The sequence below is a fragment of the Mustelus asterias genome, chromosome 14, assembly GCF_964213995.1.
Source record: "Mustelus asterias chromosome 14, sMusAst1.hap1.1, whole genome shotgun sequence".
In the NCBI taxonomy this organism is placed as follows: domain Eukaryota; kingdom Metazoa; phylum Chordata; class Chondrichthyes; order Carcharhiniformes; family Triakidae; genus Mustelus; species Mustelus asterias.
Window position 1 is genome coordinate 79,707,735 of NC_135814.1, and position 27,307 is coordinate 79,735,041.

Sequence of the window (27,307 nt, forward strand, 5' to 3'; positions counted from 1 at the left end):
ACCTCTGCCCCCTAGTAATTGACTCTTCCACCCTGGGAAAAAGCTTCTGACTATCCACTCTGTCCATGCCCCTCATAATCTTGTAGATTTCTATCAAGTCGCCCCTCAACCTCCGTCGTTCCAGTGAGAACAAACCAAGTTTCTCCAACCTCTCCTCATAGCTAATGCCCTCCATACCAAGCAACAGCCTGGTAAATCTTTTCTGTACCCTCTCCAAAGCCTCCTCATCCTTCTGGTAGTATGGCGACCAGAATTGAACACTATATTCCAAGTGCGGCCTAACTAAAGTTCTATAAAGCTGCAACATGACTTGCCAATTTTTAAACTCAATGCCCCGGCCGATGAAGACAAGCATGCTGTATGCCTTCTTGACTACCTTCTCCACCTGCGTTGCCACTTTCAGTGACCTGTGTATCTGTACACCCAGATCCCTCTGCCTATCAATACTCTTAGGGTTCTGCCATTTACTGTATATTTCCTATCTTTATTAGACCTTCCAAAATGCATTACCTCACATTTGTCCGGATTAAACTCCATCTGCTATCTCTCCGCCCAAGCCTCCAACTGATTTATGTCCTGCTGTATCCTCTGATGGTCCTCATCGCTGTCCGCAAATCCACCAACCTTAGTGCCATCCGCAAACTTACTAATCAAACCAGTTACATTTTCTTCCAGATCATTTATATATATTACAAACAGCAAAGGTTCCAGCACTGATCCCTGAGGAACGCCACTTGTCACAGCCCTCCATTCAGAAACGCACCGTTCCACTGTTACCCTCTGTCTTCTATGACCGAGCCAGTTCTGTATCCACCTTGCCAGCTCACCTCTGATCCCATGCAACTTCATCTTCTGCACCAGTCTGCCATGAGGGACCTTGTCAAAGGCCTTACTAAATTCCATGCAGACAACATCCACTGCCCTACCCTCATCAATCATCTTCGTGACTTCCTCAAAAAACTCAATCAAGTTAGTGAGACATGACCTCCGCTTCACAAAACCATGTTGCCTCTCGCTAATACTTCCACTTATTTCCAAGTGGGAGTAAATCCTATCTCGAAGAATTCCCTACCACTGATGTAAGGCTCACCGGCCTGTAATTACCTGGATTATTCTTGCTACCCTTCAACATTGCTCCTCCATCAGAGAGTATAGGTTGCATACCTTGTGAAGCTCCCTCTAAACTAATTGCAGAGTGCTGTTGCTCCATTGAACTCTGAAGGCATGAATAAAGGAACATAGGAATAAGAGTATGCCATATAGCCCCTCAATATGGCCCCATTCCATCATTCAATGAGATCATGGCTGATACATGATCTAACTCCAGATACCCACCATTGTTCCATACCTCTTAATCCCTTTAACTATCAAAAATCTATTTGTGCAAAATTTAAAATTAACCATTGAATTAATTGTCACTGGTAAAAGATAATTCCAAACTTCTACCACCCTTTATGTGTAGAATCATAGAAACCCTACAGTGCAGAAGGAGGCCATTCGGCCCATCGAGTCTGCACCGACCACAATCCCATCCAGGCCCTACCCCCACATATTTACCCGCTAATCCCTCTAACCTACGCATTTTAGGATTCTAAGGGGCAATTTTTAACCTGGCCAATCAACCTAACCCGCACATCTTTGGACTGTGGGAGGAAACCGGAGCACCCGGAGGAAACCCACGCAGACACGAGGAGAATGTGCAAACTCCACACAGACAGTGACCCGAGCCGGGAATCGAACCCGGGACCCTGGAGCTGTGAAGCAGCAGTGCTAACCACAGCGCTACCGTGTTTCCTAAATTCACTCATGTAAGATTCTAATTTTTATATTGTCCTCAAGTCTAGATTCCTCAACTGATGAAGATAGTTTCTTCCTACCTATCCTATCTGTTCACCTTAATACCTTGAATATATTGATCAAATGTTAAATTCAAAGAAATCTAACCTTAGCTTCTGTAATCACCCTCTTAATTTAAGCATTGGGAAACCATTGCGTTCCCTTAAAGGCCAATATATTCTTCCTAATGTTTGTTACTCAAAACTGCTCAGAGTACTCTAGGTGTAGTTAAACCAAGACGTATAACTGAAATATTGCTTCTAGCTTCTTGCATTTGAGTCCTCGAGAGATACTGGCCAGCATTGCATTAGAATGTTTATTTCTTTTTGTACCTGCTCATGAGATTTTAATGTTTTAGGTACCTGGACTCCCAAGTCTCTTTGAACCGCCATTGTTCTAGCTTTTATCACTTAGAAAATACCCTGCTGTATCCTTTTTAGGTCCAAATGGATGGATGGCCTTACAATTTCTGACATTGAAATCCATTCGTCACAGCTTTGCCCATTCACCTAATCCATCAATATGCCTTGATAGTTTTATGTTGCAATGCCACCTATTTTTGTGTCATTGATACATTTTGGATATGTATTTTTTAACCCATCCTCTAAGTTGTCAATAAACATGGTGAGTACAAAGAACAAAGAAAATTACAGCACAGGAATAAGGCCTTCAGTCCTCGAAGCCTGCACCGACCATGAATTGGTGGTCCAACTTTAAAGTTGGACTTTAACCTGGTGTTGTGAGACTTCTTACTGTGACCTCCCCTGTAACCAGTGAGGGTACAATCATTTCTCTCAAGGCCCCAACAATTTCCTCCCTTGCCTCTCAGTATTCTGGGGAGGCCCTGGGGACATGTCTGCCTTAATGTTTCTCAAGAACCCCAATACCTCCTCCTTTTTGATCTCAACATGACTCAATCTATCTACACACCCTTTCTTACACTCATCATTCCCCAAGTCCTTCTCTTTGGTGAATACTGACGCAAAGTATTCATTTAATACATCACCTATTTCCTCTGGTTCCACACATAGATTCCCTTCCCTGTCCTTGAGTGGGCCAACCCTCTCCCTGGCTACCCTCTTGCTCTTTATATATACATAAAAAGCCTTGGGATTTTCCTTAATCATGCTGGCCAATGTTTTTTGTGACCCCTTTTAGCCCTCCTTACTCCTTGCTTAAGTCTCTTTCTACTTTCCCTGTGTTACACACTTGCTTCGTATGTTCTCCGCTTCCTCGCCTTGACAAATGCTTCCTTTTCCTCTTTGACTAGGCTCACAATATCTTTTGTTATCCAAGGTTCCGAAAATAGTTGAGGGCTCTTTTAGGGCACCACTGGGACATCCTACCATTTAGAGCACCTTCCTATTTCAACTCTCTGAATCCTGCTTATCAGCCTCTTAAGTAATGCAGTACATATTTTGCCTTCAGTACCATAGATTTCAATTTTAGCTAACAGCCTTTTGTGAAATACTTCATCAAATTCCATATGAAAAACATTGATAGACATTTCCTTGCTAATATTTTAATCTTATCTCTCTCTGTTCAAGGGTTATGCGGTCAGAGGGCATTGATGAGCATGGACCTACATGCTAACCTTGCTCTGGAGTCATTGGTCATCTTCATTGGTGGTACATTGGTCCAGTTTTGAGACTCTTCCAAAATTTGTTCTAACTCAATCCCTTTGACCATTGATCTTGCCGATCAGCATCAGACTTTCTAAATCATGTCGTATTATTACGTGCCCAAGAAATTTTAACTCTCTCATCCTGATCTTGGTCAGCAAGTTTTCTTTTGCTCTGAGAGTTTGCTAGCACCTCTTCAATGGCAGTGTGACTTGTTCAAGATATTTTCATTTCTCGCCTTCAAGAAGATGTCAGGTGCATCAGGTACTCCTTGCAAATCCATACTCGCGCTTTTTAATATATTGAAGATTTTCAAGGTGTTCAGTCCCTCCAACCTTAATTAGATTCCAGAGTTTTCTCAACATTATATATCAGGATAACTGATCTATAATTCCCTGGTTTCCCTCTCTCACCCTTCTTAAATGTGATTTTCCCAATTCTCCAATCAAAAGGGATGGTTCTGAATCATGAGAACTTTGGAAAATTATAGGCCTCCCTAAGAGATCCTGAATTCCTAAAATTAATTATTTCCCAACAGCTTTCCCTCCTATTCCAAACTGATCCTTCATTGAACACACATACTGGGGGGGATTTTCCACCCACACAGCCCTGCAGCATGTTTACGGTGGCAGAGATGGCTTGCCATTGGCCGGTCCCACAGATGTCAGCGCTGTTTTGTGTTGTTCACTGGTCATGTCACTGAGGAACCCACTGTGAGAGGGGTTGCCATCGGTGGGATTGGAAGATTCTGCCAGCGGGAAGGGCCAGAAAATTTAGCCCATTGCTTCTCACTTTTTCTCCCCCTGCCAATCATTGTGCCCCTGCCTAATCTCCGTTATAGAGTTATAGAGGTTTACAGCATGGAAACAGGCCCTTCGGCCCAACTTGTCCATGCTGCCCAGTTTTTACCGTTAAGCGAGTTCCAATTGCCTGCGTTTGGCCCATATCACCCTATACCAATCTTACCCATGTAACTGTCTAAATGTTTCTTAAAAGAATAAGTTGTACCCACCTCTACTACTACCTCTGGCAGCTCATTCCAGACACACCTCACTCTGTGAAAAAATTGCCCCTCTGGACCTTTTTGTGTCTCTCCCCTCTCACCTTAAACCTATGCCCTCTAGTTTTAGACTCCCTTACCTTTGGGAAAAGACGTTGACTATCTACCTTATCTATGCCCCTCATTATTTTATAGACCTCCATAAGATCACCCCTAAGCCTCCTATGGTCCAGGGGAAAAAGTCCCAGACTATCCAGCCTCTCCTTACAGCTCAAACCATCAAGTCCCGGTAGCATCCTAGTAAATCCTTTCTGCACTTTTTCCAGTTTAACAATATCCTTTTTATAATAGGGTGACCAGAACTGTACACAATATTCCAAGTGTGGCCTTAGCAGTGTCATGTACAGCTTCAACATGACGTCCCAACTCCTGTATTCAATGTTCTGACCAATGAAATCAAGCATGCCGAATGCCTTCTTCACCAACCTGTCCACCTGTGACTCCACTTTCAACAAGCTATCAGCCTGTATCCCGAGATCGCTTTGTTCTATAACTCTCCCTAACACTGTACCATTAATTGTGATTCAGTTAATGCCCTGGTTTGATCTACCAAAATGCATCACCTTGCATTTATCTAAATTAAACTCCAGCTGCCATTCATCAGCCCACTGGCCCAATTGATCAAGATTCCGTTGCAATCCTAGATAACCTTCTTCACTATGCCACCAACCTTGGTGTCATCTACAAACTTACTAACCATGCTTCCTAAATTTTCATCCAAATCATTAATATAAATGACAAATAACAGTGGACCCAGCACGATCCCTGAGGCACACCACTGGTCACAGGCCTCCAATTTGAATAACAACCCTCTACAACCACCCTCTGTCTTCTGTCACCAATTTTGTATCCAATTCGCTACCTCACCTTGGATCCCGTGAGATTTAACCTTATATAAAATGAAAAAGAGCGGCTAAAGTAAACATTGGTCCTTTAGAGGATGGGAAGGGGGACGTAATAACTGGAAATGAGAAAATGGCTGAGGCATTGAACAGGTATTTTGTGTCGGTCTTCACAGTGGACGACACAAATAACATGCCAAGAATTGATGACAGGAAGGCTATGGCAGGTGAGAACCTAGAAACTACCATTATCACGAAAGAGGTAGTGTTGGGCAAGTTAATGGGGCTAAAGGTAGACAAGTCTCCTGGTCCTGATGGAATGCATCCTAGGATACTAAAAGAGATGGCGGGAGAAATAGCAAATGCACTAGTGGTAATTTACCAAAATTCTCTGGACTCTGGGGTGGTTCCCGCAGATTGGAAAACAGCAAATGTGACACCATTGTTTTAAAAAGGAGGTAGACAAAAAGCGGGTAACTAGAGGCCGGTTAGCTTAACTTCTGTTGCAGGGAAAATGCTTGAATCTATCATCAAGGAAGAAATAGCGAGACATCTGGATATAAATTGTCCCATTGGTAAGACGCAGCATGGATTCATGAAGGGCAGGTCATGTTTGACTAATTTGGTGAAATTCTTTGAGAACATTACATGTGCAGTGGACAATGGGGAACCTGGATTTCCAGAAGGCATTCGACAAAGACTGCTACATAAGATAAAGGTGCATGGTATTACAGGTAATGTATTAGCATGGATAGAGGATTGGTTAACTAACAGAAAGCAAAGAGTGGGGGTAAATGGGTATTTTTCTGGTTGGCGATCAGTGACTAGTGGTGTGCCTCAGGGATCAGTGTTGGGATTGTAATTGTTTACGATTTACATAGATGATTTCGAGTTGGGGACCAAGTATAGTGTGTCAAAATTCGCAGATGACACTAAGATAGGTGGCAGAGCAAAGTGTGCAGAGGACGCTGAAAGTCTGCAAAGTGATATATAGTCTAAGTGAGTGTGCGAGGGTCTGGCAGATGGAGTACAATGTTGGTAAATGCGAGGTCATCCATTTTGGTAGGAATAACAGCAAAATGGACTATTATTTAAATGGTAAAAAATTGCAGCATGCTGCTGTGCAAAGGGACCTGGGTGTTCTTGTGCAGGAATCTCAAGGAGTTGGTTTGCAGGTGCACCAGGTAACCAAGACGGCAAATGGAATTTTGTCCTTTATTGCTGGAGGGATCGAATTTAAAAACAGTGAGATTATGTTGCAGCTGTATGGGATCCTGGTAAGGCCACACCTGGAGTACTGTGTACAGTTTTGGTCTCCTTACTTGAGAAAGGATATACTGGCACTGGAGGGGGTGCAGAGGAGATTCACTAGGTTGATTCCGGAGTTGAGAGGGTTGGCTTATGAGGAGAGACTGAGTAGACTGGGGTTATACTCACTGGAATTCAGAAGAATGAGGGGAGATCTTGTAGAAACATATAAGATTATGAAGGGAATAGATAGGATAGGAGCAGGGAAGTTGTTTCCACTGGCGGGTGAAACTAGAACTAGGGGGCATAGCCTCAAAGGGGAAGCAGATTTAGGACTGAGTTGAGGAGGAACTTCTTCACACAAAGGGGTTGTGAATCTGTGGAATTCCTGCCCAGTGAAGCAGTTGAGGCTACCTCATTGAATGTTTTTAAGGCAAGGATAGGTACATTTTTGAAATGTAAAGGAATTAAGGGTTATGGTGAGCCAGCGGCTAAGTGGAGCTGAGTCCACGAAAAGATCAGCTATGATCTTATTGAATGGCGCAGCAGGCCCGAGGGGCCATATGGCCTACTCCTGCTCCTAGTTGTTATGTTCTTATGCAACAACCTACCACCTGGTACCTTGTCAAAGGCCTTGCTAAATTCCATGTAGACAACATCGACCGCACTGCCCTCATCTGTCCTTCAAAATGCTCAATCAAATTTGTGAGGCATGATTTTCCACTCACAAAGCCATGCTGACTGTCCCTAATCAATCCTTGCCTCTCTAAATGCCTGTTGATCCTGTCTCTCGAATTCCTTGTGACAACTTACCCACTACAGATGTTAGGCTCATCGGCCTGTAGTTCCCAGGCTTTTCTCTGCAACCCTTCTTAAACAAAGGCACAACATTTGCCACTCTCCAATCTTCAGGTACCTCACCTGTGGCTGTCGATGATTCACATATCTTTGCCAGGGAACCTGTAATTTCCTCCCTAGCATCCTGCAACATCCGGGGATACACTTCATCAGGTTCTGGGGATTTATCTACCTTGATGCACTTTAAGACTTTCAGCACTTCCTCCTCTGTAATATGTACACTCCTGAAGACATCACTATTTATTTCCCCAAGTTCCCTAACATCAGTAAATACTGATGAGAAATATTCATTTAGGATCTCACCCATCTCTTGTGGATCCGCACATAGATGACTTTGTTGATCCTTAAGAGGCCCTATTCTTTCCCTATTTACTCTTTTACCCTTTATGTATTTGTAGGAGCTCTGTGGATTCTCCTTTGCCTGATCTACCAAAGCAATCTTGTGTCCCCTTTTTGCCCTCCTGATTTCTCTCTTAACTCTACTCTGACACCATCTATGCTCTTCAAGGGATAGGTTGATTGGCCAGGTTAAAAATTGCCCCTTAGAGTCCTGGGATGTGTAGGTTAGAGGGATTAGCGGGTAAAATATGTGGGGGTAGGGCCTGGGTGGGATTGTGGTCGGTGCAGACTCGATGGGCCGAATGGCCTCCTTCTGCACTGTAGGGTTTCTATGTTTCTATGGATCCACTTGATCCCAGCTACCTATGCATTTCATATGCTTCATTTTTCTTCTTGACCAGGACCTCAATATCCCATGTCATCCAGGGTTCCCCACTTCTACCAGCCTTGCCCTTCATTCTAAAAGTAACATGCTTACCCTGAACCTTGATTAACAGACTTTTGAAAGCCTCCTATTTACCAGCCATCCCTTTGCCTGCCAGCAGACTCCCCCAATCAACTTTTGAAAGTTCCTGTCCAATACTATCAAAATTGGCCTCGCCCCAATTTAGAACCAATTACACTTTTACTTTCAAAATGAGTGGGCAATATGGCTTTGTCAGGACTCAACTTTTCTCACTATTATTGCACACCTATCCAGTTTATTAAACTTATAAACTAGAATTTTGGGCCAGACCTATCATTCTCCATAGCTATTTAAAACTAATGGAATTATGGTCCTGGTCCCAAAGTGACAATAACGCTTCTTTCCCTTTCTTATTTCCCAAGAGGAGGTCAAGTTTTGCCTCCTCTCTAGTCAGGCCATCCACATACTGAATGAGAAATTCCTTCTGAATACACTGAACAAATTTCTCTCCGTCTACGCCCCTAATATTGTTGGTTAAAAGGGTTAAGGTTCATGGGATACAAGGTGAAGTGGCTAGATGGGTGGAGAACTGGCTTGGCCATAGGTGACAGAGGGTAGCGGTCGAAGGGTCTTTTTCCGGCTGGAGGTCTGTGACCAGTGGTGTTCTGCAGGGCTCTGTACTGGGACCTCTGCTATTTGTGATATATATAAATGATTTGGAAAAAGGTGTAACTGGTGTTATCAGCAAGTTTGCGGATGACACGAAGATGGCTGGACTTGCGGATAGCGATGAGCATTGTCGGGCAATACAGCAAGATATTGAGGGCGGCACGGTAGCACAGTGGTTAGCACTGCTGCTTCACAGCTCCAGGGTCCCGGGTTCGATTCCCGGCTTGGGTCACTGTCTGTGTGGAGTTTGCACATTCTCCTCGTGTCTGCGTGGGTTTCCTCCGGGTGCTCCGGTTTCCTCCCACAGTCCAAAGATGTGCGGGTTAGGTTGATTGGCCAGGTTAAAAATTGCCCCTTAGAATCCTGGGATGCGTAGGTTAGAGGGATTAGCGGGTAAAATATGTGGGGGTAGGCCTGGGTGGGATTGTGGTCGGTGCAGACTCGATGGGCCGAATGGCCTCCTTCTGCACTGTAGGGTGTCTAAAAAAATATAGATAGGCTGGAAAATTGGGCGGAGAGGTGGCAGATGGAATTTAAACCAGATAAATGCGAAATGATGCATTTTGGAAGAAATAATGTATGGAGGAGTTATACAATAAATGGCACAGCCATCAAGAGTATAGAAACACAGAGGGACCTAGGTGTGCAAGTCCACAAATCCTTGAAGGTGGCAACACAGGTGGAGAGGGTGGTGAAGAAGGCATATGGTATGATTGCCTTTATAGGACGGGGTATAGAGTATAAAAGCTGGAGTCTGATGATGCAGCTGTATAGAACGCTGGTTAGGCCACATTTGGAGTACTGCGTCCAGTTCTGGTCACCGCACTACCAGAAGGACGTGGAGGCGTTAGAGAGAGTGCAGAGAAGGTTTACCAGGATGTTGCCTGGTATGGAGGGTCTTAGCTATGAGGAGAGATTGGGTAAACTGGGGTTGTTCTCCCTGGAAAGACGGAGAATGAGGGGAGATCTAATAGAGGTGTACAAGATTATGAAGGGGATAGATAGGGTGAACGGTGGGAAGCTTTTTCCCAGATCAGAAGTGACGATCACAAGGGGTCACGGGCTCAAGGTGAGAGGGGCGAAGTATAACTCAGATATTAGAGGGATGTTTTTTACACAGAGGGTGGTGGGGGCCTGGAATGCGCTGCCAAGTAGGGTGGTGAAGGCAGGCACGTTGACATCGTTTAAGACTTACCTGGATAGTCACATGAGCAGCCTGGGAATGGAGGGAGACAAACGATTGGTCTAGTTGGACCAAGGAGCGGCACAGGCTTGGAGGGCCGAAGGGCCTGTTTCCTGTGCTATACTGTTCTTTGTTCTTTGTTAATACTATGGCTGTCCCAGTCAATATTGGGAAAATTAAAGTCCGCTACTATTACCACCCTATTTTTCTTGGAACTATCTCTAATATCCTTACATATTTGCTCCTTAATTTCCCGCTGAGTATTTGGGGGCCTATAACACAATCCTTTCAAAGTGATCTCCCCCTTCTTATTTCTCAGTTCTACCCATATAGACTCAGTGGGTGAACCCTCAGAAATATTCCCTCTCAGTACTGCTATGATGTTCACCCTAATCAAAAACACAAACCCCCCCTCCTCTCTTACCTCCTGTTCTAACTTTCCTATAGCATCTGTACCCTGGAACATTGAGCTGCCAGTCCTGTCCCTCCCTTAGCCGTGTTGCAATAATAGCTATAATATTCCAGTCCCATGTACCCATCCATGCCCTGAGTTCATCTGCCTTGTCCGTCAGGCTTCTTGCTTTGAAATAAATGCAGGTTAATCCCTTGCTCTCTGGCCTGCTCTTGCCTGACCTGTCTAGTACTCAGGATTACTGTCACTGCCTTTACTATTTAACGTGCTCTGTTTAACTTCCATGCTGTCCTCAACCTTCTCTTCTGTTTCTGTACTGCTTTGGGTCCCACCCCCGCCCCCCCCCACCACTGCCAAACTCTGTTAACCTCAAACATTTTGCTATCCCCTCATTTAAGTCTGTCTGCTTAAGCCTTCTTCCCACTCACTGTCACCCACATTATCTTCTCTCTGCTTCTCCATTCCTTCCAGATTGTAGCTGGAGGTCATGTGTGCAGATCCACAAGAGATGGGCGAGATCCTAAATGAATATTTCTCATCAGTATTTACTGTTGAGAAAAGCATGGATGTGAGGGAAGTTGGGGAAATAAATAGTGATATCTTGAGGAGTGTACATATTACAGAGAAGGAGGTGCTGGAAGTCTTAAAGCGCATCAAGGTCGATAAATCCCCGGGACCTGATGAAGTGTATACCAGGACATTGTGGGAGGCTAGGGAGGAAATTGCGGGTCCCCTGGCCGGGATATTTGAATCATTGATTGTCATGGGTGAGGTGCCTGAAGAGTGGCAAATGCTGTGCCTTTGTTTAAAAGGGGCTGCAGGGAAAAACCTGGGAACTACAGGCCAATGAGCCTCACATCTGTGGTGGGTAAATTGTTGGAAGGTATTTTGAGAGACAGGATCTACAGGCAGTTAGAGATGCAAGTACTGATTAGGGACAGTCAGCATGGCTTTGTGTGAGTGGAAAATCATGTCTCACAAATTTGATTGAGTTTTTTGAAGGGGTAACCAAGAAGGTAGGTGAGGGCAGTGCAGTTGATGTTGTCTACATGGACTTTAGCAAGGCCTTTGACAAGATACCGCATGGTAGATTGTTGCGGAAGATTAAATTTCACGGGATCACAGGTGAGGTATCTAAATGGATACAAAACTGACTCTTGACAGAAGCCAGAGGGTGGTTGTAGAGAATTGTTTTTCAAACTGGAGGCCTGTGACCAGCGGTGTGCCTCAGGGATCAGTGCTGGGTCCACTGTTATTTATCATTTATATTAATGATTTGGATGAGAATATAGGAGGCATGGTTAGTAAGTTTGCAGATGACACTAAGATTGGTGGTATAGTGGACAGTGAAGAAAGTTATCTCCAATTGCAATGGAATCTTGATCAATTGGCCAATGGGCTGACGAATGGCAGATGGAGTTTAATTTAGACAAATGCGAGGTGATGCATTTTGGTAGATTGAACCAGGGCAGGACTTACTCAGTTAATGGTAGGGCATTGGGGAGAGTGACAGAACAAAAAGATCTAGGGGTACATGTTCATAGCTCCTTGAAAGTGGAGTCACAGGTGGACAGAGTGGTGAAGAAGGCATTCAGCATGCTTGGTTTCATCGGTCAGAACATTGAATACAGGAGTTGGAATGTCTTGTTGAAGTTGTACAAGACATTGGTAAGGCCACACTTGGAATATTGTGTGCAATTCTGGTCACCCTATTACAGAAAGGATGTTATTAAACTAGAAAGAGTGCAGAAAAGATTTACTAGGATGCTACAGGGACTTAATGGATTGAGTTATAAGGACAGGCTGGATAGACTGGGACTTTTTTCTCTGGAGTGTAGGAGGCTGAGGGGTGATCTTATAGAGGACTATAAAAAATGAAGGGCACAGATCAGCTAGATAGTCAATACCTTTTCCCAAAGGTAGGGGAGTCTAAAACTAGAGGTGAGAGGGGAGAGATACAGAAGTGTCCAGAGGAGCAATTTTTTCACACAGAGGGTGGCGAGTGTCTGGAACAAGCTCCCAGAGGTAGTAGTGGGTACAATTTTGTCTTTTAAAAAGCATTTAGATAGTTACATGGGTAAGATGGGTATGGAGGGATATGGGCAAAATGAGGGCAATTGGGATTAGTTTAGGGGTTTAAAAACAAAATGGCGGCATGGACAAGTTGGGCCGAAGGGCCTGTTTCCATGCTGTAAACCTCTATGACTCTCTGGAAAAATATTGGAAAAGCAGGTACTCAGATCACACCATGTTCAAAGTGCTGTCAGCTATATGCCCTGGGAAGTTTAATATTAGTGCACTTTTTACCTGACACTGTGATTCCCTCAGGCTTGGGTTCTGATGTGATTTCTTCCAGAACTGTGGGAGAAAACGATAGGGAATGTAATTTGCTTTTTTCCTGTTGATTTCTATATTTTTAACATCTGCAAGAAAAAAAACTAAGCAATGGTCAGTACTCTTATTCTCGGCAATGTCTGTATTCCCTCCCCTGCTATGTTACTTACTTGTTTTTGTGCATTCTGCAATGCACTCAGCTTCTGTGTCAAACCTATTACCATTACCGTCACAGCCGCCATACCAGAACTGAGTGCAGATGTTGTTTTTGCTGTCAAAGAACCATTTTGCACTATACTCTGAGCACTGCGATCCAGCGTCAAAGTCCAGCATGCACCGATCTGTGAAATTTATGTGTAAAATACGAGTTGTTAACACAAACTATTTGAAAGAAATTGGATAGTGCAATGCTAACGCAAGTTGAAAAGTTATTATTAACACCTCCATTGGCATTTGGTGTAATCATGATGGGCAATCCTTGGTTTGTACTGCTGCAGCACTGCAGGAGACATGTTCCATCGCAACAACAATGCAATACCAGCAGTGCAATTTAGTTCTTTTAATGACGTAGGGTCTCACCTCAGGAGGCTGACAGCAACAGTACTTAAAATAATGGCGTTATGTACTACCATTTCTCTTTACCTGTGCAGGAGTCATCCCTGGGCTTATCCATACAAGGTAACAAAAACAGTTTCATGCAACATGGACGTGTATGGACCATTTCCAGAGTTTGGAAAGGCCCACAGGCATACGCATTACTTTTCTTTCATGCACCTAAAACCTTTAAGGCCCCTTCACCCCGATCATCAGCCCCTTTCCCCACTTTGATAATCAGCTCCGTCTCCCATCACCATGATCACTGGCCCCTCTCCTCCCTGCCCCCCCAATCATCGGCACTTCTGCCCTCACTCCTGACAATCACAGCTGGCACCCACTACCTCTCCACAATGGCAATCCCAGCATCCCCAGTTCCTCCGTCTGCTCCCAGCTACCACCACAATAAATTAATCGTCTCCCTCCCCCATGAGGTTCCCACTGGGGCTCGCCCCTTGGAACAGGTTGGCATTGCCAGATTAGCATGGTTCCAATCTGGTAGTGCCAACCTGTGCCAAGGGGCTGTGCCAGGGGGCATTGCCAGGTCATGTCCCTCTCCGCCAGGGACTACACTTATCTTTAGGCCCCCACGACAGGTTCACATCTCTGCAAATCTGCTATAAATGGCGCTGGTGTGATGTCACGTCAGCATGGTGTCAAAATACAGCAGGGGGTCAATATCTGGCCAGCAGGCAGGTGAATGATATTAAAATTTATTGAAATGTATGTAAAGCTATGGATGTGAATCTGATGACTTCGCTGGTGAGGAGTGGAGAAGATGCAGAATCGCGATCTTGCCGGTGAAATCTGCCACTACCAGATCTTGAGCCTTCGCTGGCATTCGCATGGACAGCAAGCGTGGGCTAAAGATCACCCCAATGTTGCTAACCAGTGGAAAAGAACCTGTTGGTAATTATGCCAGGATTCAAGTTTCTGTCTGATAGTTGCAGCTCAGTATTGATTACCACATTATATATGTCTTGAATTTCTATTGATAATTAAATTAAATGTTACACTGAATTTACAGCACAGAAATGGGCCATTCAGTCCATGATGTGGAGATGCCGGCGTTGGACTGGGGTAAACACAGTAAGAAGTTTAACAACACCAGGTTAAAGTCCAACAGGTTTATTTGGTAGCAAAAGCCACACAAGCTTTCGGAGCTCTAAAGCTCCGAAAGCTTGTGTGGCTTTTGCTACCAAATAAACCTGTTGGACTTTAACCTGGTGTTGTTAAACTTCTTGCCATTCAGTCCAACCAGTGATGCTGGCATATATGCTCCACAGTAAGAAGTCTCACAACACCAGGTTAAATTATATGCTCCACAACAGTCTCCTCGCATTCTGCATCATCTAAGCATGATCATCTATTCCTTTTTCCCTCACATGTTTATCTATCTTCCTCTTAAATGCATCGATACTGTTCGTCCGAATGGCTCCATTTTGTAGTAATTTTTTCAGTAACAGCCAGGATTCTCCCAAAAAAATTCCAAGCACCGAATTTGCGTAAAAATTGGACTAACTCCCACTGTTTTTTCAATAGGAGTTTCAAAATGAATTGTGCACACTGTGCATTGCAGAGTGCACTCGCGCAAATCTCGATAAAAATCAGTGGGCGGGGCCTTTAGCCTCTGAAAAGGCCAGCATCATAGCGCTGGGCGGACCACTGCGCATGCGGCAATCTGTCAGAGTGGAGAGTGGCGCATGCACAGTAGCCCTACACTGCTGGCCAGCCCCACGACCCTGCAACGCTGCCCCTCTGACCTCCATCACCCCCTGTTCACTGGGCTCCCAGAACTCTCCAGACAACACTGACACCGCCTCCCCCCTCCCCCCAGCAGTCCGGATTCCCAAACCTCGCACCCCCCATCCCCACAGCCGCAACCTCCCCAGCAGACCGACCACCCCATCCACTCACCCTGATCACTGTCCACCCTCCCTCTGTCACTGATCCCAATGCAGAGTGGCAGCAGGACCGCCCACCTCCACGATCTCCCCCTGACAGGCCCCACCCCCAATAGGCTCTGCCCCCTCTGGTCCCACCCCAGTGGGCAGTGATAAGATGCCACCTGGGCATTGCCACTTTGCCCATTGGGCAGTGTCATGGGCTAGGCTGGCACTGTCAAGCTGGCAATGCCCAGGAGGCACCCCTCCTTACCTCTAACCTCCTGGAGGACCGCCATGGCCTCCCTTCACTCCAGTGGGGAGTCGTTGTAAACCCCGCTGGAATGAACTACTCCTGGCGGGGGAAGAGAGGTTAGCGGGCCTGGAGACCTTAGTCCCGGGCCCGCAATTCAAATTCAAATACCGCTTAGCATATTCTAATCAGCCCTGCGCTAATTTCAGGTGCAGCTGACGATGCTGGAAATCTGGTGGCCAGAGACGCGCAGTGGCCGTGGCGCTAAGCGGGAAGCCCACTAAATGGCCTCCACTTATGGCCCCCAGCCCATTTTGCTGCTAGAGCAGTGCAGCGGGCTAGGAGCATCGCCCCCAACATCTCTCTGAGTAAATAAATGACTTGTCAATTCCCATTTGACTTCTTGGTGACTATCTTGTATTTTTCATCTTTACGTTTGCTCTTCCCCACAAGTCAAGACACATACTGTGGACAGGATTTTCCAGCCCCGCCATGGTCCCTCCTTCAGTGTGACTGGAAGATCCCACTGGCGGTGTGACTGGAAAAATCACATCCGATCAAAACCTTTCAATATTTTCAAAATCTCTGGTAAAATACCCTTCAATCTTTTCAACAAATTAGGATTTTCTTCAGACAAGTATAATCTTGGTATACCAGCTTCTCTCTCACTTTTTTACAAATGATGACCAGAATTATATTTGATATTGCAAGTGTCTAATCAAGTTAGATACAAGTTCAGAATAACTTCTCTACTTTTAATTCTATCTCCCTAGAAATATACCCTGTCATAGAAATCATAGAATCATAGAAACCCTACAGTACAGAAAGAGGCCATTCGGCCCATCGAGTCTGCACCGACCACAATCCCACCCAGGCCCTACCCCCATATCCCTACATATTTACCCACTAATCCCTCTAACCTACACATCTCAGGACACTAAGGGCAACTTTTAGCATGACCAATCAACCTAACCCGCACATCTTTGGACTGTCATTTGGTTTGCTATTTTTAAATGGTCTTATTGACCTGTGTCGCTACTTTTAGTGATCTGTGTATTTCTACTCCCAGATCACTTTACTTCTCTGCCCCATTCATATTCTTACTTTCCAAGTAATAAATTATCTAAATTTCTCATACTTAACACTGTTGGAATTCATTTGCCAATTATATGCCCATTCTGAGAGTTTATTAATGCCGCCTTATAATTTGTTGCATTCCTCCTTATTATTGACATGCCCTGTCACCCTCCCCCAATTTAGAAATTATGTTGTTTCATTCAAAGTTGAAGTAATTAATAGACATTGTGAACAGTAGCGGTTCCTGTACTGATCCCTGTTGGACCAAACTTTCCAACTTTTGACACTTTGAAAAGCTACCTTTTATCTATATTCCCTGCAGCCAGCGATCTATCCATTATGCCACTTGATCTGTGACTCTGCATGCTCTGACCTGATACATTAGGTTACCATTTGGTACCTTATCAAGACCTTTTGGAAACCTAGATAAATTATATTTACTGCATTAGTTTGTCTACACTCCCTGATTCTCTTGAAGAATTCAATAAGTTTGGTCAAACAGGTATTTCCCTTTTGTAATCCATGCTGACTATTCATTATTATATGTTTGGTTTCAAGATTTTGGTTTCTACATTCACCAGTTTAAACATTCACTCCCTCCACCATCGACACATAGTGGCAGCAGTGTGCATATATACAAGATTCACTGCAGCAACTCAGCAAGGCTCCTTTGACAGCAACTTTCAAACAGACAACCTCTGCCAACTAGAAAGATAAGAGCAGCAGATGCTTGGGAAGATCACCACCTGCAGCTTCCCCTCCAAGCCATACATCATCCTGACTTGGAACTGGCTGTAACTTTGTTGTTGCAGGAACTCCTGGCATTCCCTTCCCAGCAGCACTATGGGTGTACCTGCCCCACCTGGATTACAGTGGTTCAAGTGGCTTACCACCATCTTCTAAAGGGCAATTAGGATTAAGCAACAATGCTGGCGTTATTACTAACACTCACATCCATGGAAAAATATAAGCTGCCAAGATTGTAACAATCTGGCATTTCCTTCCCAAACTTATTTATCTTACTTTCCTCCTGTTATGACGGTCTTTAAAATCAGTTTGTTTGATCAAGCTTTTGGTCACCTGCCCTAATATCTCCTTTTGTTTCTGTGAAGGGTTTGACTATATTAAAAGGGGTATACAAATGCAAGTTGCATTTCTGTGCTATAGTTATGTAGAGAGCATTACACAATGGGGATTCTTTCCTTGTACAATAACTAACAAGTGTTTGACATTTCAAGCTGAGCAGAGATTTCACTATCTATCCTCTCCAGAAAAGGAAAGCACATGTTGCTAGTGACTAGCTAATACTTACCTTTGGTGTAAACAATGACTCTTGGCAAAGGCAGAGAAACAATGGCTTAGATATTTTGTAATGTTATGTAACTTGGAGGATGGAATGAAAAACACTGAAAGAGTGAGAAGGTGTAACCTGCAGCTAGTTACTATGGGGTGATGATGCTACACTGGACATGTGCCATATAGCTGAATAAAGGTATCCATGGATGGTGAGATAACAGGTTCCAGCTGGGAAAGGTAGAGATCACAGAATTGTTATGACACAGAAGGAGGCCATTTGGCCCGTCATGTCTGCACTGGCTCTCCAAATGAGCATTATGAGCCATTCCCCTGTCTTTTTCCTATACCCCTGCACATTCTATTCAAATAATCATCTAATGCTCTCTTGAATGCCACGTTTGAACTTGCTTCCACCACACTTCCAGGCAGAACACTGCAGACCTAAACCACTCATTGTGTGAAAATGTTTTTTCTCATATCACAGATGGTGGGAATGCATAGGAAGAGATAAATGTAAGAGTGGCACTATGTAAAAAAGTGCATAAGTTGACATGAATGGAAAGTATGATGGCAAGGTCTGACATTGGAGACTAGTCTAGTTTATGATGACCGGTTAACAGATTATAGTACACATTCTCCTTATGATATGCCAGTCTTTTAAAGTATCTATTACCATTACAGTCACAGTTCCTATGTATTGCAAAGGCCTATCACAACAAACAATCTACATCATAAAATGCTGTTACAATGTACAACCCTCTATAATAAACACATACTATTACAATTCAAAGGGCTGATGAAAGAAGCCATTTACAACATACCTTATATTAAATTACACGAGGATGCTGCAGTATTCCTTTGCAATGTGAAAGGAAGGCTTCTCTCAGGAAATAATAACGCAGAACCCAAAATAAACTTGATGTTCACATTGGTTTCCATTTCACAATAACAATGCATAATACAGAAAAATATTCAGCAACACTTACCTATTTCTGGATATTGTAATGGTTCCATAATGTTCTGGATGGATGTGCTTTTGGCAATTGTTTCTGATGATTTTTCTAAGTATGGAAAGGAAGCATGTAAATGTCTCACACTTAGCTAATATGACATTTCCTTATGGGAAAAATTTCTTAAAATGTGTTGATTCTCTTACTATTCACCTAATTATTAAAGTAATTTGACTGACAATATAGTGCTAAGTGGTGTTGGCACAAATTGAGCTCAGAATATATGGTATTTCTGTCTGAATATTGCTGTGGAAGGGATGAAACTTTCTACTGGGAGGCAGGGTCTTAAATGGGACATGATTGCCTGGGACTGAATTCATTTCTTAGGCTAAATGTTGTCAATTTGACACTACTTCAGGATCTTTGGTCGGGAGAACATTGAGAGAGCTTTCCACTCCATCTTTATCACGTATTACATATATAAATACTTTTTTATATTATACTTCAGGGTAATTGGCAGAAAAACAGGGATGATGTGAAAGAAAAATATTTCTATGCGGCAAGTTATTATGATTTGCATACATTGTTTGAAAGTGGATTGAAAGCAGTAACTTTCAAAAAGGAAAATTGTTCAATAACCTGGACAGGCAAAAAAGCAGATGCCCCAGGAGAAGAGCAGCAGAATGGGGCTCATCAGGTTGCTCTTTCAACAAGTTAGTGCAGGCACAATGGGCCAAATGATCTCTTCCTAGTTGTATCATTCTATGGTTGAGTTACGGCTCCTCAATGGAACAGAATAGAGGGAGGTTTATTTTGCACCTAACCTGTCATGTATTTTAGTTGAAATAAATGGGGTGGCCTGGTGGTACATTGCTGCCTCACAGCGCCAGGAGCCTGGGTTCGATTCCCAGCTTGAGTCACTGTCTTTGCAGAACGTGCACGATTTCCCCTCGTCTGCGTGGGTTTCCCCTGGGCGCTCCGGTTTCCTCTCTCAGTCTGAAACACCTGTTGGTTAGGTGCATTGGCAATGCTAAAATTCTCCCTTAGTATACCCAAACAGGAGTGTGGTAATTAGGGCATTTTCATAGTAACTTCATAGCAATGTTAATGTAAGCCTACTTGTGACACAAATAAATAAACTTTAAATTTAAAAAAAATAATTGACACTGGGTGCTAAAAAGAGGCCGATGTTTCATTGTTGTGTTGATAATGTGGATTTGTGCAGAATTGAATAGAAGCTATTTAATTAGTTTGTTTAAAAGAGTCTTGCTGGTCACAGATAGAATATACTACTCACTGGTTGTAAATGTTCCATTGTAAACAGATTTTGCTTTGGACTGATAGAATCCGATCACAATGATATTATATTGCTGCCCATTTTCCAGGTCTTTTAGTACAATTTCAGCATCACTGACATTCAGCTTCAAAACAAGAAGGTTCTGGCTCACTTTGACCACAGTAACCTCATAGTTACTAATGTGCTGAGGTTCAGTCTGAGCCAAGCGTAGGATGATACTGTCTTCTGTAACATTGAAGCTAGATAATTCCATGCCTGTACCAATAGAGCAGAGATAAAAGAGTAGAGAAGTCAAATATAATGAGTAATGGCCGAATTCTCCGACCTCGCCAGCGCTGGGATTCTTCAGTCCCGCTGCACTGAATGGAGTTTTGGCTGAGTTCAAAATTCTCCATTCTCGCTGGCAGTAGTGGCAGGGCATGTAAGATCAGAGAATTCTGGCCAATGTGACAGTTCCCCTTGTGAATCATAAGAAAAAACACAGAACACAAGGATAGTTTCAGTCCATTAAGCTCATTCACTCCACAGCTTGTATATAATTTTCGAGATGAAAAACTACACCACGTGAATGTGTTATCTGTAGAAAGTCTCTGTAGCAAAGGTAAATCAAGATAACTCCTTACTATCTATTGAATTTTTCATTTCTGTTTGAACCAATTTGATTCCATGGTCCCATCTTCTAGTCATTCACCCTCACTGTTGGATTGATTTGTTCTGATTTGCTTTCAGTTTGTACCAGACAGAAACAGAAAAGAGGAATGACTGGATATATTGCAGTAGGGCTTCCCAAACTCAGTTCCTCAGAAGCCTCTGATTGGATGAGCTGGAAATAGCACAAAATGAAGTTGTATCGATCAGGGTGAGCGAAGAGAAAGAGTCATAGGGGTGGGAGCAGGGGCCTGCGGGGGGTGGGAGCAGGGGCCTGCGGGGGGTGGGAGCAGGGGCCTGCGAGGGGTGGGAGCAGGGGCCTGCGAGGGGTGGGAGCAGGGGCCTGCGGGGGGTGGGAGCAGGGGCCTGCGAGGGGTGGGAGCAGGGGCCTGCGAGGGGTGGGAGCAGGGGCCTGCGGGGGGTGGGAGCAGGGGCCTGCGAGGGGTGGGAGCAGGGGCCTGCGGGGGGTGGGAGCAGGGGCCTGCGAGGGGTGGGAGCAGGGGCCTGCGAGGGGTGGGAGCAGGGGCCTGCGAGGGGTGGGAGCAGGGGCCTGCTGGGGGTGGGAGCAGGGGCCTGTGGGCCTGCGAGGGGTGGGAGCAGGGGCCTGCGAGGGGTGGGAGCAGGGGCCTGCGAGGGGTGGGAGCAGGGGCCTGCGAGGGGTGGGAGCAGGGGCCTGCGAGGGGTGGGAGCAGGGGCCTGCGGGGGGTGTGAGCAGGGGCCTGCGGGGGGTGGGAGCAGGGGCCTTTGGGGGGTGGGAGCAGGGGCCTTTGGGGGGTGGGAGCAGGGGCCTTTGGGGGGTGGGAGCAGGGGCCTGCGAGGGGTGGGAGCAGGGGCCTGCGAGGGGTGGGAGCAGGGGCCTGCGGGGGGTGGGAGCAGGGGCCTGCGAGGGGTGGGAGCAGGGGCCCGCGAGGGGTGGGAGCAGGGGCCTGTGGGCCTGCGAGGGGTGGGAGCAGGGGCCGGCGAGGGGTGGGAGCAGGGGCCGGCGAGGGGTGGGAGCAGGGGCCTGCGAGGGGTGGGAGCAGGGGCCTGTGGGCCTGCGAGGGGTGGGAGCAGGGGCCGGCGAGGGGTGGGAGCAGGGGCCTGCGAGGGGTGGGAGCAGGGGCCTGCGAGGGGTGGGAGCAGGGGCCTGCGAGGGGTGGGAGCAGGGGCCGGCGAGGGGTGGGAGCAGGGGCCGGCGAGGGGTGGGAGCAGGGGCCGGCGGGGGGTGGGAGCAGGGGCCTGCGGGGGGTGGGAGCAGGGGCCTGCGGGGGGTGGGAGCAGGGGCCTGCGAGGGGTGGGAGCAGGGGCCTGTGGGCCTGCGAGGGGTGGGAGCAGGGGCCTGCGAGGGGTGGGAGCAGGGGCCAGCGACGGGTGGGAGCAGGGGCCTGCGACGGGTGGGAGCAGGGGAAACCGAGGCAGGAAGAACGTCTCTTGTGAGGGGGGAATTGTGTGGCCTCCGAGGGAAAGAGTGAGGAAGACCAGAGCAGTTGGGCCTTGGGAGAAGGGAAGTGAGAAAAGTATGCTTTCCAAAATCCTTTGCAGAAAGCAAAGTGAAAAATACTGGTTTCTCACAAATTACTGTGCATCTGTAGCTTCAATATAAATGACAACTTTAATTTCAAGGTACAACCGAATACAGATCAGTTACAAATATTAAACCATGAATGTTGGCTATTTAATAAGATCCGCAGACCACTGAGAAACCCAAGGGAAGGGTTAAATGCGGGGTTAAAAAGACAACTAGAGGAGATAAGATAAGAAATGATAATATGAAGAACAGACATCAAGTTTGGGTTTTCAAAGCATGTAGAGTGTTGGCTGATTGACAAAAGAAGGTGAGGAAATTGACAGGTTTGAGGCCCTGGAAAATCTGAGTTTGCATCGGAAAAACTGCAATGTGTAGATTGCTTCTTTCAATGAAATTATCAAACCCATCTCACCCTAAACCACTGGGATTCAAATAACTGCAATAACTTACCCACAAGTTTCTCTGAATCTACAGGAACATCTTTTGTGCTAGACACACAAAATGGAAACAAAAATTAGTTTGTCTAAAATTGGATTAAATATAAAATACAAACAAGTCCTGCACTGGAGCCTACTTACTCTTGCACGTCGGTGTTTCTGAAGGCCTCATTGCTGGGCTGGTCACTTTGGAACATTAAGCATTGTTTCTGCAGCTCAGGAGGCAACTGAAGCACGTCCTCAGCTGGGAAATAAAAGATATTTGTTCAGGTCCTTTTATGCCACTGGAGTAAACAAAACCTTCCCAATTTTCTCAATGACTTTGTGAAACTATACTGGCTCATGTGATACTTAGCCATAGTGAACAGGAAATGCTGTTTGTTTTCTGATTGAGTTAAGTTGGCTGATCTCTCCCAAGTGGTTAAACGGTCTCTGCAGTTGGCTGGAATCCCTCAATTAGTAAGAGGGGAAAAATCAGACATGGCTTCTACTCCTTATAGCTATACAATGATCCTTACAGAAAACGATACATGTTTACTCCTGAGTGAGCCCAGCATGATGCTTATCACAGTTAAAAAATCTGCCAATCACAGACTGGGCTTATATGTGAAGTTAAGGCTGTTTGCATGAAACAACAGAGTATGTTACAAATCCAAGGCACCATGTCCCAGCTCAAGGCGGCAGCTTCAGAAGAACTGGAGGGTTAATGAGAAGGACGCTTTAAAACAAATACCCGAATTAGTACCAATAAAAACTGTAGCAATCATAGGCTCACAGCAGGTATGAGAAAATTTCAGTCCATCACTGCCGTTTTAGTTTTCAATGCAGTGCAGAAACAACCTCTAATATTACAGTATTAGAGATATTCAAATGTTATTGGGAGCTGTGTTACAATAAAATTAACCCTACAGCTCTATAATAACTATTTGAGAATTAACAATTTATATTTTAATCCTCTTTCTAGTATAATTTTACTTTACTTATCAAATACAATTCATTTATTTAGCCTGCATTTGTTTTAGAATCATAGAATCCCTACAGTCCAGAAGGAGGCCATTGGCCCATCAAGTCTGCACTCACACTCCAACAGAGGATCTTACCCAAAGCTCTATCCCCATAACTTCATGCATTTACTCTGCTAATCCCCCGAACCTGCACATCTTGGAACAGTAAAGGACAATTTAGCGTGGCCAATCCACCTAACCTGCACATCGATGGACTGTGGGGGGAAACTGGAGCATCCAGGGGAAATCCACGCAGAAATGGTGGAAAACGTGCAGACACCATAGAATCATAGAATCATAGAACTCTACAGTGCAGAAAGAGGCCATTCAGCCCATCGAGTCAGCACCGACCACAATCCCACCCAGGCCCTACCCCCATATCCCGACATATTTTATTCACTAATCCCTCTAATTTACGCATCTCAAAACTAAGGGGCAATTTTTTTATCATGGCCAATCAACCTAACCCGCACATCTTTGGACTGTGGGAGGAAACCGGAGCACCTGGAGGAAACGCACGCAGACACGAGGAGAATGTGCAAACTCCACACACAGTCACCCAAGGCTGGAATTGAACCCAGGTTGCTGACACTTTGAGGCAACAGTGCTAACCACTGTGCAACCATGCCTCCCCTAGAATAAATAGAAGTTCATAGTATATTTATGTTAGATAGACAGTCTTTAATTAAAATAGATAAGGTACTAGGACCAGATGAGAATGGGTCGAATGGGATGAAGGAGTACAATATAAAGGGAAAGACAATTAGTACGGTAGAGGATCAGAAGGACCTTGGGGTCCGGGTCCATAGGACTCTAAAATTGGCCCCGCAGGTGGAGGAGGTGGTTAAGAAGGCGTGTATGGTGTGCTGGCCTTTATCAATCGAGGGATTGAGTTTAGGAGTCCGGGGATAATTATGCAGCTATATAAGACCCTCGTCAGACCCCACTTGGAGTACTGTGCTCAGTTCTGGTCGCCTCATTACGGGAAGGATGTGGAAAAGATTGAAAGGGTGCAGAGGAGATTTACAAGGATGTTGCCTGGATTGAGTGGCATGCCTTATGAGGATAGGCTGAGGGAGCTCGGTCTTTTCTCCTTGGAGAGACGTAGGATGAGAGGAGACCTAATAGAGGTATATAAGATGTTGAGAGGCATAGATCGGGTGGACTCTCAGAGGCTTTTTCCCAGGGTGGAAATGGCTGCTACGAGAGGACACAGGTTTAAGGTGCTGGGGGGTAGGTATAGGGGAAATGTTAGGGGCAAGTTTTTCACACAGAGGGTGGTGGGCGAGTGGAATCGGCTGCCGTCAGTGGTGGTGGAGGCAAACTCAATAGGGTCTTTTAAGAGACTCCTGGATGAGTACATGGGACTTAATAGGATGGAGGGTTATAGGTAGGCCTAAAAGGTAGGGATATGTTTGGCACAACTTGTGGGGCCGAAGGGCCTGTTTTGTGCTGTAGATTTCTATGTTTCTATGTTTCGATGTATCCAAGGATATTGAGGGAAGTCAGAGTGGACATTAGAGAGGCACTGACCAAAATGTTTCAGTCTTCCTTAGACTCAGGGATGATTCCAGAAGACTGGAAAATTACAAATGTTACATCCTTGTTCAAAAAGGACATAAAATAAGCTTAGCAACTAGGCGCTCATTTTAATTTAATTTAAGTGATGTAGAAACCTCTAGAAACAATACTTTGGGACAAAATCAATAGTCATATGAACAAATGCAGATTAAGAAAGGAACGTCAGCATAGCTTTGACAAAGGAAAATGTGGAGTTTTTTGATGGGTTAACAAAGAGGGTTGGTTAGAATACGTAGTGTATGCTTATGTAATGTTCATGGGGTAAATTTTCTGGGCTCTCCCACTACGAGAATCGTCATGGGCAAGATGGACAATTTTACAGACAACTGAAAGGTCCATTGTCCTTGGGTGGGAATTTCTGGTCCTGGGGTGGGACTTCCTAAACTTTTTGCGACAGAGCCACAACACACATGTGAACAAAGTTATAGCTCATGGAATTAAAGGGACAATAGCAACATGGAAACTGGCTGAGTGATGGAAACAGGGAGTAATGCTAAATGGATGTCATTCAAATTGGCAGGTTTGTAATGGCGTTCCCACAGGAATCAATGTTGAGACCCTTATTGTTCCTGATAATATTGATAACTTAGATTTTGTATACAAAACACAATTTCAAAATTTGCAAAACTTCGAAACCTTGTGAAATGTGAAGATAGTTTAGTACTTAAAAGGCATTGGTGAGGCCGAATTTGGAGTATTGTGTACAGTTTTGGTCACCTAGTTACAGGAAGGATGTAAATAAGATTGAAAGAGTGCAGAGAAGGTTCACAAGAATGTTGCCGGGACTTGAGAAGCTGAGTTACAGAGAGGGATTGAATAGGTTGAGACTTTATTCCCTGGAGCGTAGAAGATTGAGGGGAGATTTGATAGAGCTGTATAAGATTTTGATGGGTATAGATAGAGTGAATGCAAGCAGGCTTTTTCCGCTGAGGCTAGGGGAGAAAAAAACCAGAGGGCATGGGTTAAGGGTGAAAGGAGAAAAGTTTAAAGGGAATATTAGGGGGGGCTTCTTCACGCAGAGAGTGGTGGGAGTGTGGAATGAACTGCCGGATAAAGTGGTAAATGCGGGGTCACTTTTAACATTTAAGAAAAACTTGGACGGGTTCATGGATGAGAGGGGTGTGGAGGGATATGGTCCAAGTGCAGGTCAGTGGGACTAGGCATAAAATGGTTCGGCACAGACAAGAAGGGCCAAAAGGCCTGTTTCTGAGCTGTAATTTTCTATGGTTCTATGGTTCTAAGACAAGGCCGGAATTCTCCGGTTTTGCATACCCCGATACTGTTGCCAACGAGAACACAGAATTTGGCGCTCAGCCAAATCTCTGTTCACAGCAAAGGGATCAGAGAATCCCAGCCGCAGGTGAGGTTGGAGAATCCAGCCCATAGAAAATTTGGTGGAATGGACGGATGTGTGGCGGATGAAGTTCAATGCGGAGAAATGTGAAGTGATTCATTTTGATGGGGAGAACACAGAAAGACAATGGCCAAGATTCTCAGATCTCTTTCACCCCGCCACCACTGCCAGCAAGAATGGAGAATTCAGCACTCAGCCAAAACTTCATTCACTGCAGCAAGTCTAAAGAATCCCAGCCGCGAGCGAGGTTGGTGAATTCCAGCCAATATAAAATAAAAGGTACAACTCTGTAGGGAGTGCTGGAGTAGAGAGATCTAAGTGTGTGTACATAGGAAGAACAGGCTGAGAGCATGGTTAATAAAGCATTCAGTATCCTAGGCTTTAATAGCGTTTGATATAGTACAAGAGCAGGGAGGATACATTGAATTTATATACGACGTTGGTTTGGCCTCAGCTGGAACATTATGTCCATTTCTGGGCACCACATTTTAGGAAAATGTGAAGACATTAGAGACAATGCAGAAAAGATTCACAAACATGTTTCCATGGATAAGGAACGTCAACTATGAAGATAGATTAGAGAAGTTCAGACTGTTTCTTTTTTTTCATTCAATGAT

The 27,307-nt window shown here is 45.0% G+C and overlaps 1 protein-coding gene across 5 annotated transcripts in view; it reads right to left on the reverse strand.

Annotated features, from left to right (window-relative positions):
* LOC144503789 (collagen alpha-3(VI) chain-like) overlaps positions 1 to 27,307 on the reverse strand; it is a 342,857-nt gene that overhangs the window by 15,488 nt on the left and 300,062 nt on the right. For 3 of the 5 annotated variants that reach the window (XM_078228670.1, XM_078228673.1, XM_078228675.1), the window contains 6 exons: positions 22,893 to 22,995; positions 22,765 to 22,802; positions 20,160 to 20,414; positions 18,899 to 18,973; positions 12,980 to 13,150; positions 12,783 to 12,833 (listed from right to left, as the gene is read on the reverse strand). In XM_078228670.1, the coding sequence (XP_078084796.1) occupies positions 12,783 to 12,833; positions 12,980 to 13,150; positions 18,899 to 18,973; positions 20,160 to 20,414; positions 22,765 to 22,802; positions 22,893 to 22,995 (693 nt within the window). The remainder of the gene's footprint in view (positions 1 to 12,782; positions 12,834 to 12,979; positions 13,151 to 18,898; positions 18,974 to 20,159; positions 20,415 to 22,764; positions 22,803 to 22,892; positions 22,996 to 27,307) is intronic. The other 2 variants (XM_078228671.1, XM_078228672.1) reach the window with 2 other exon arrangements.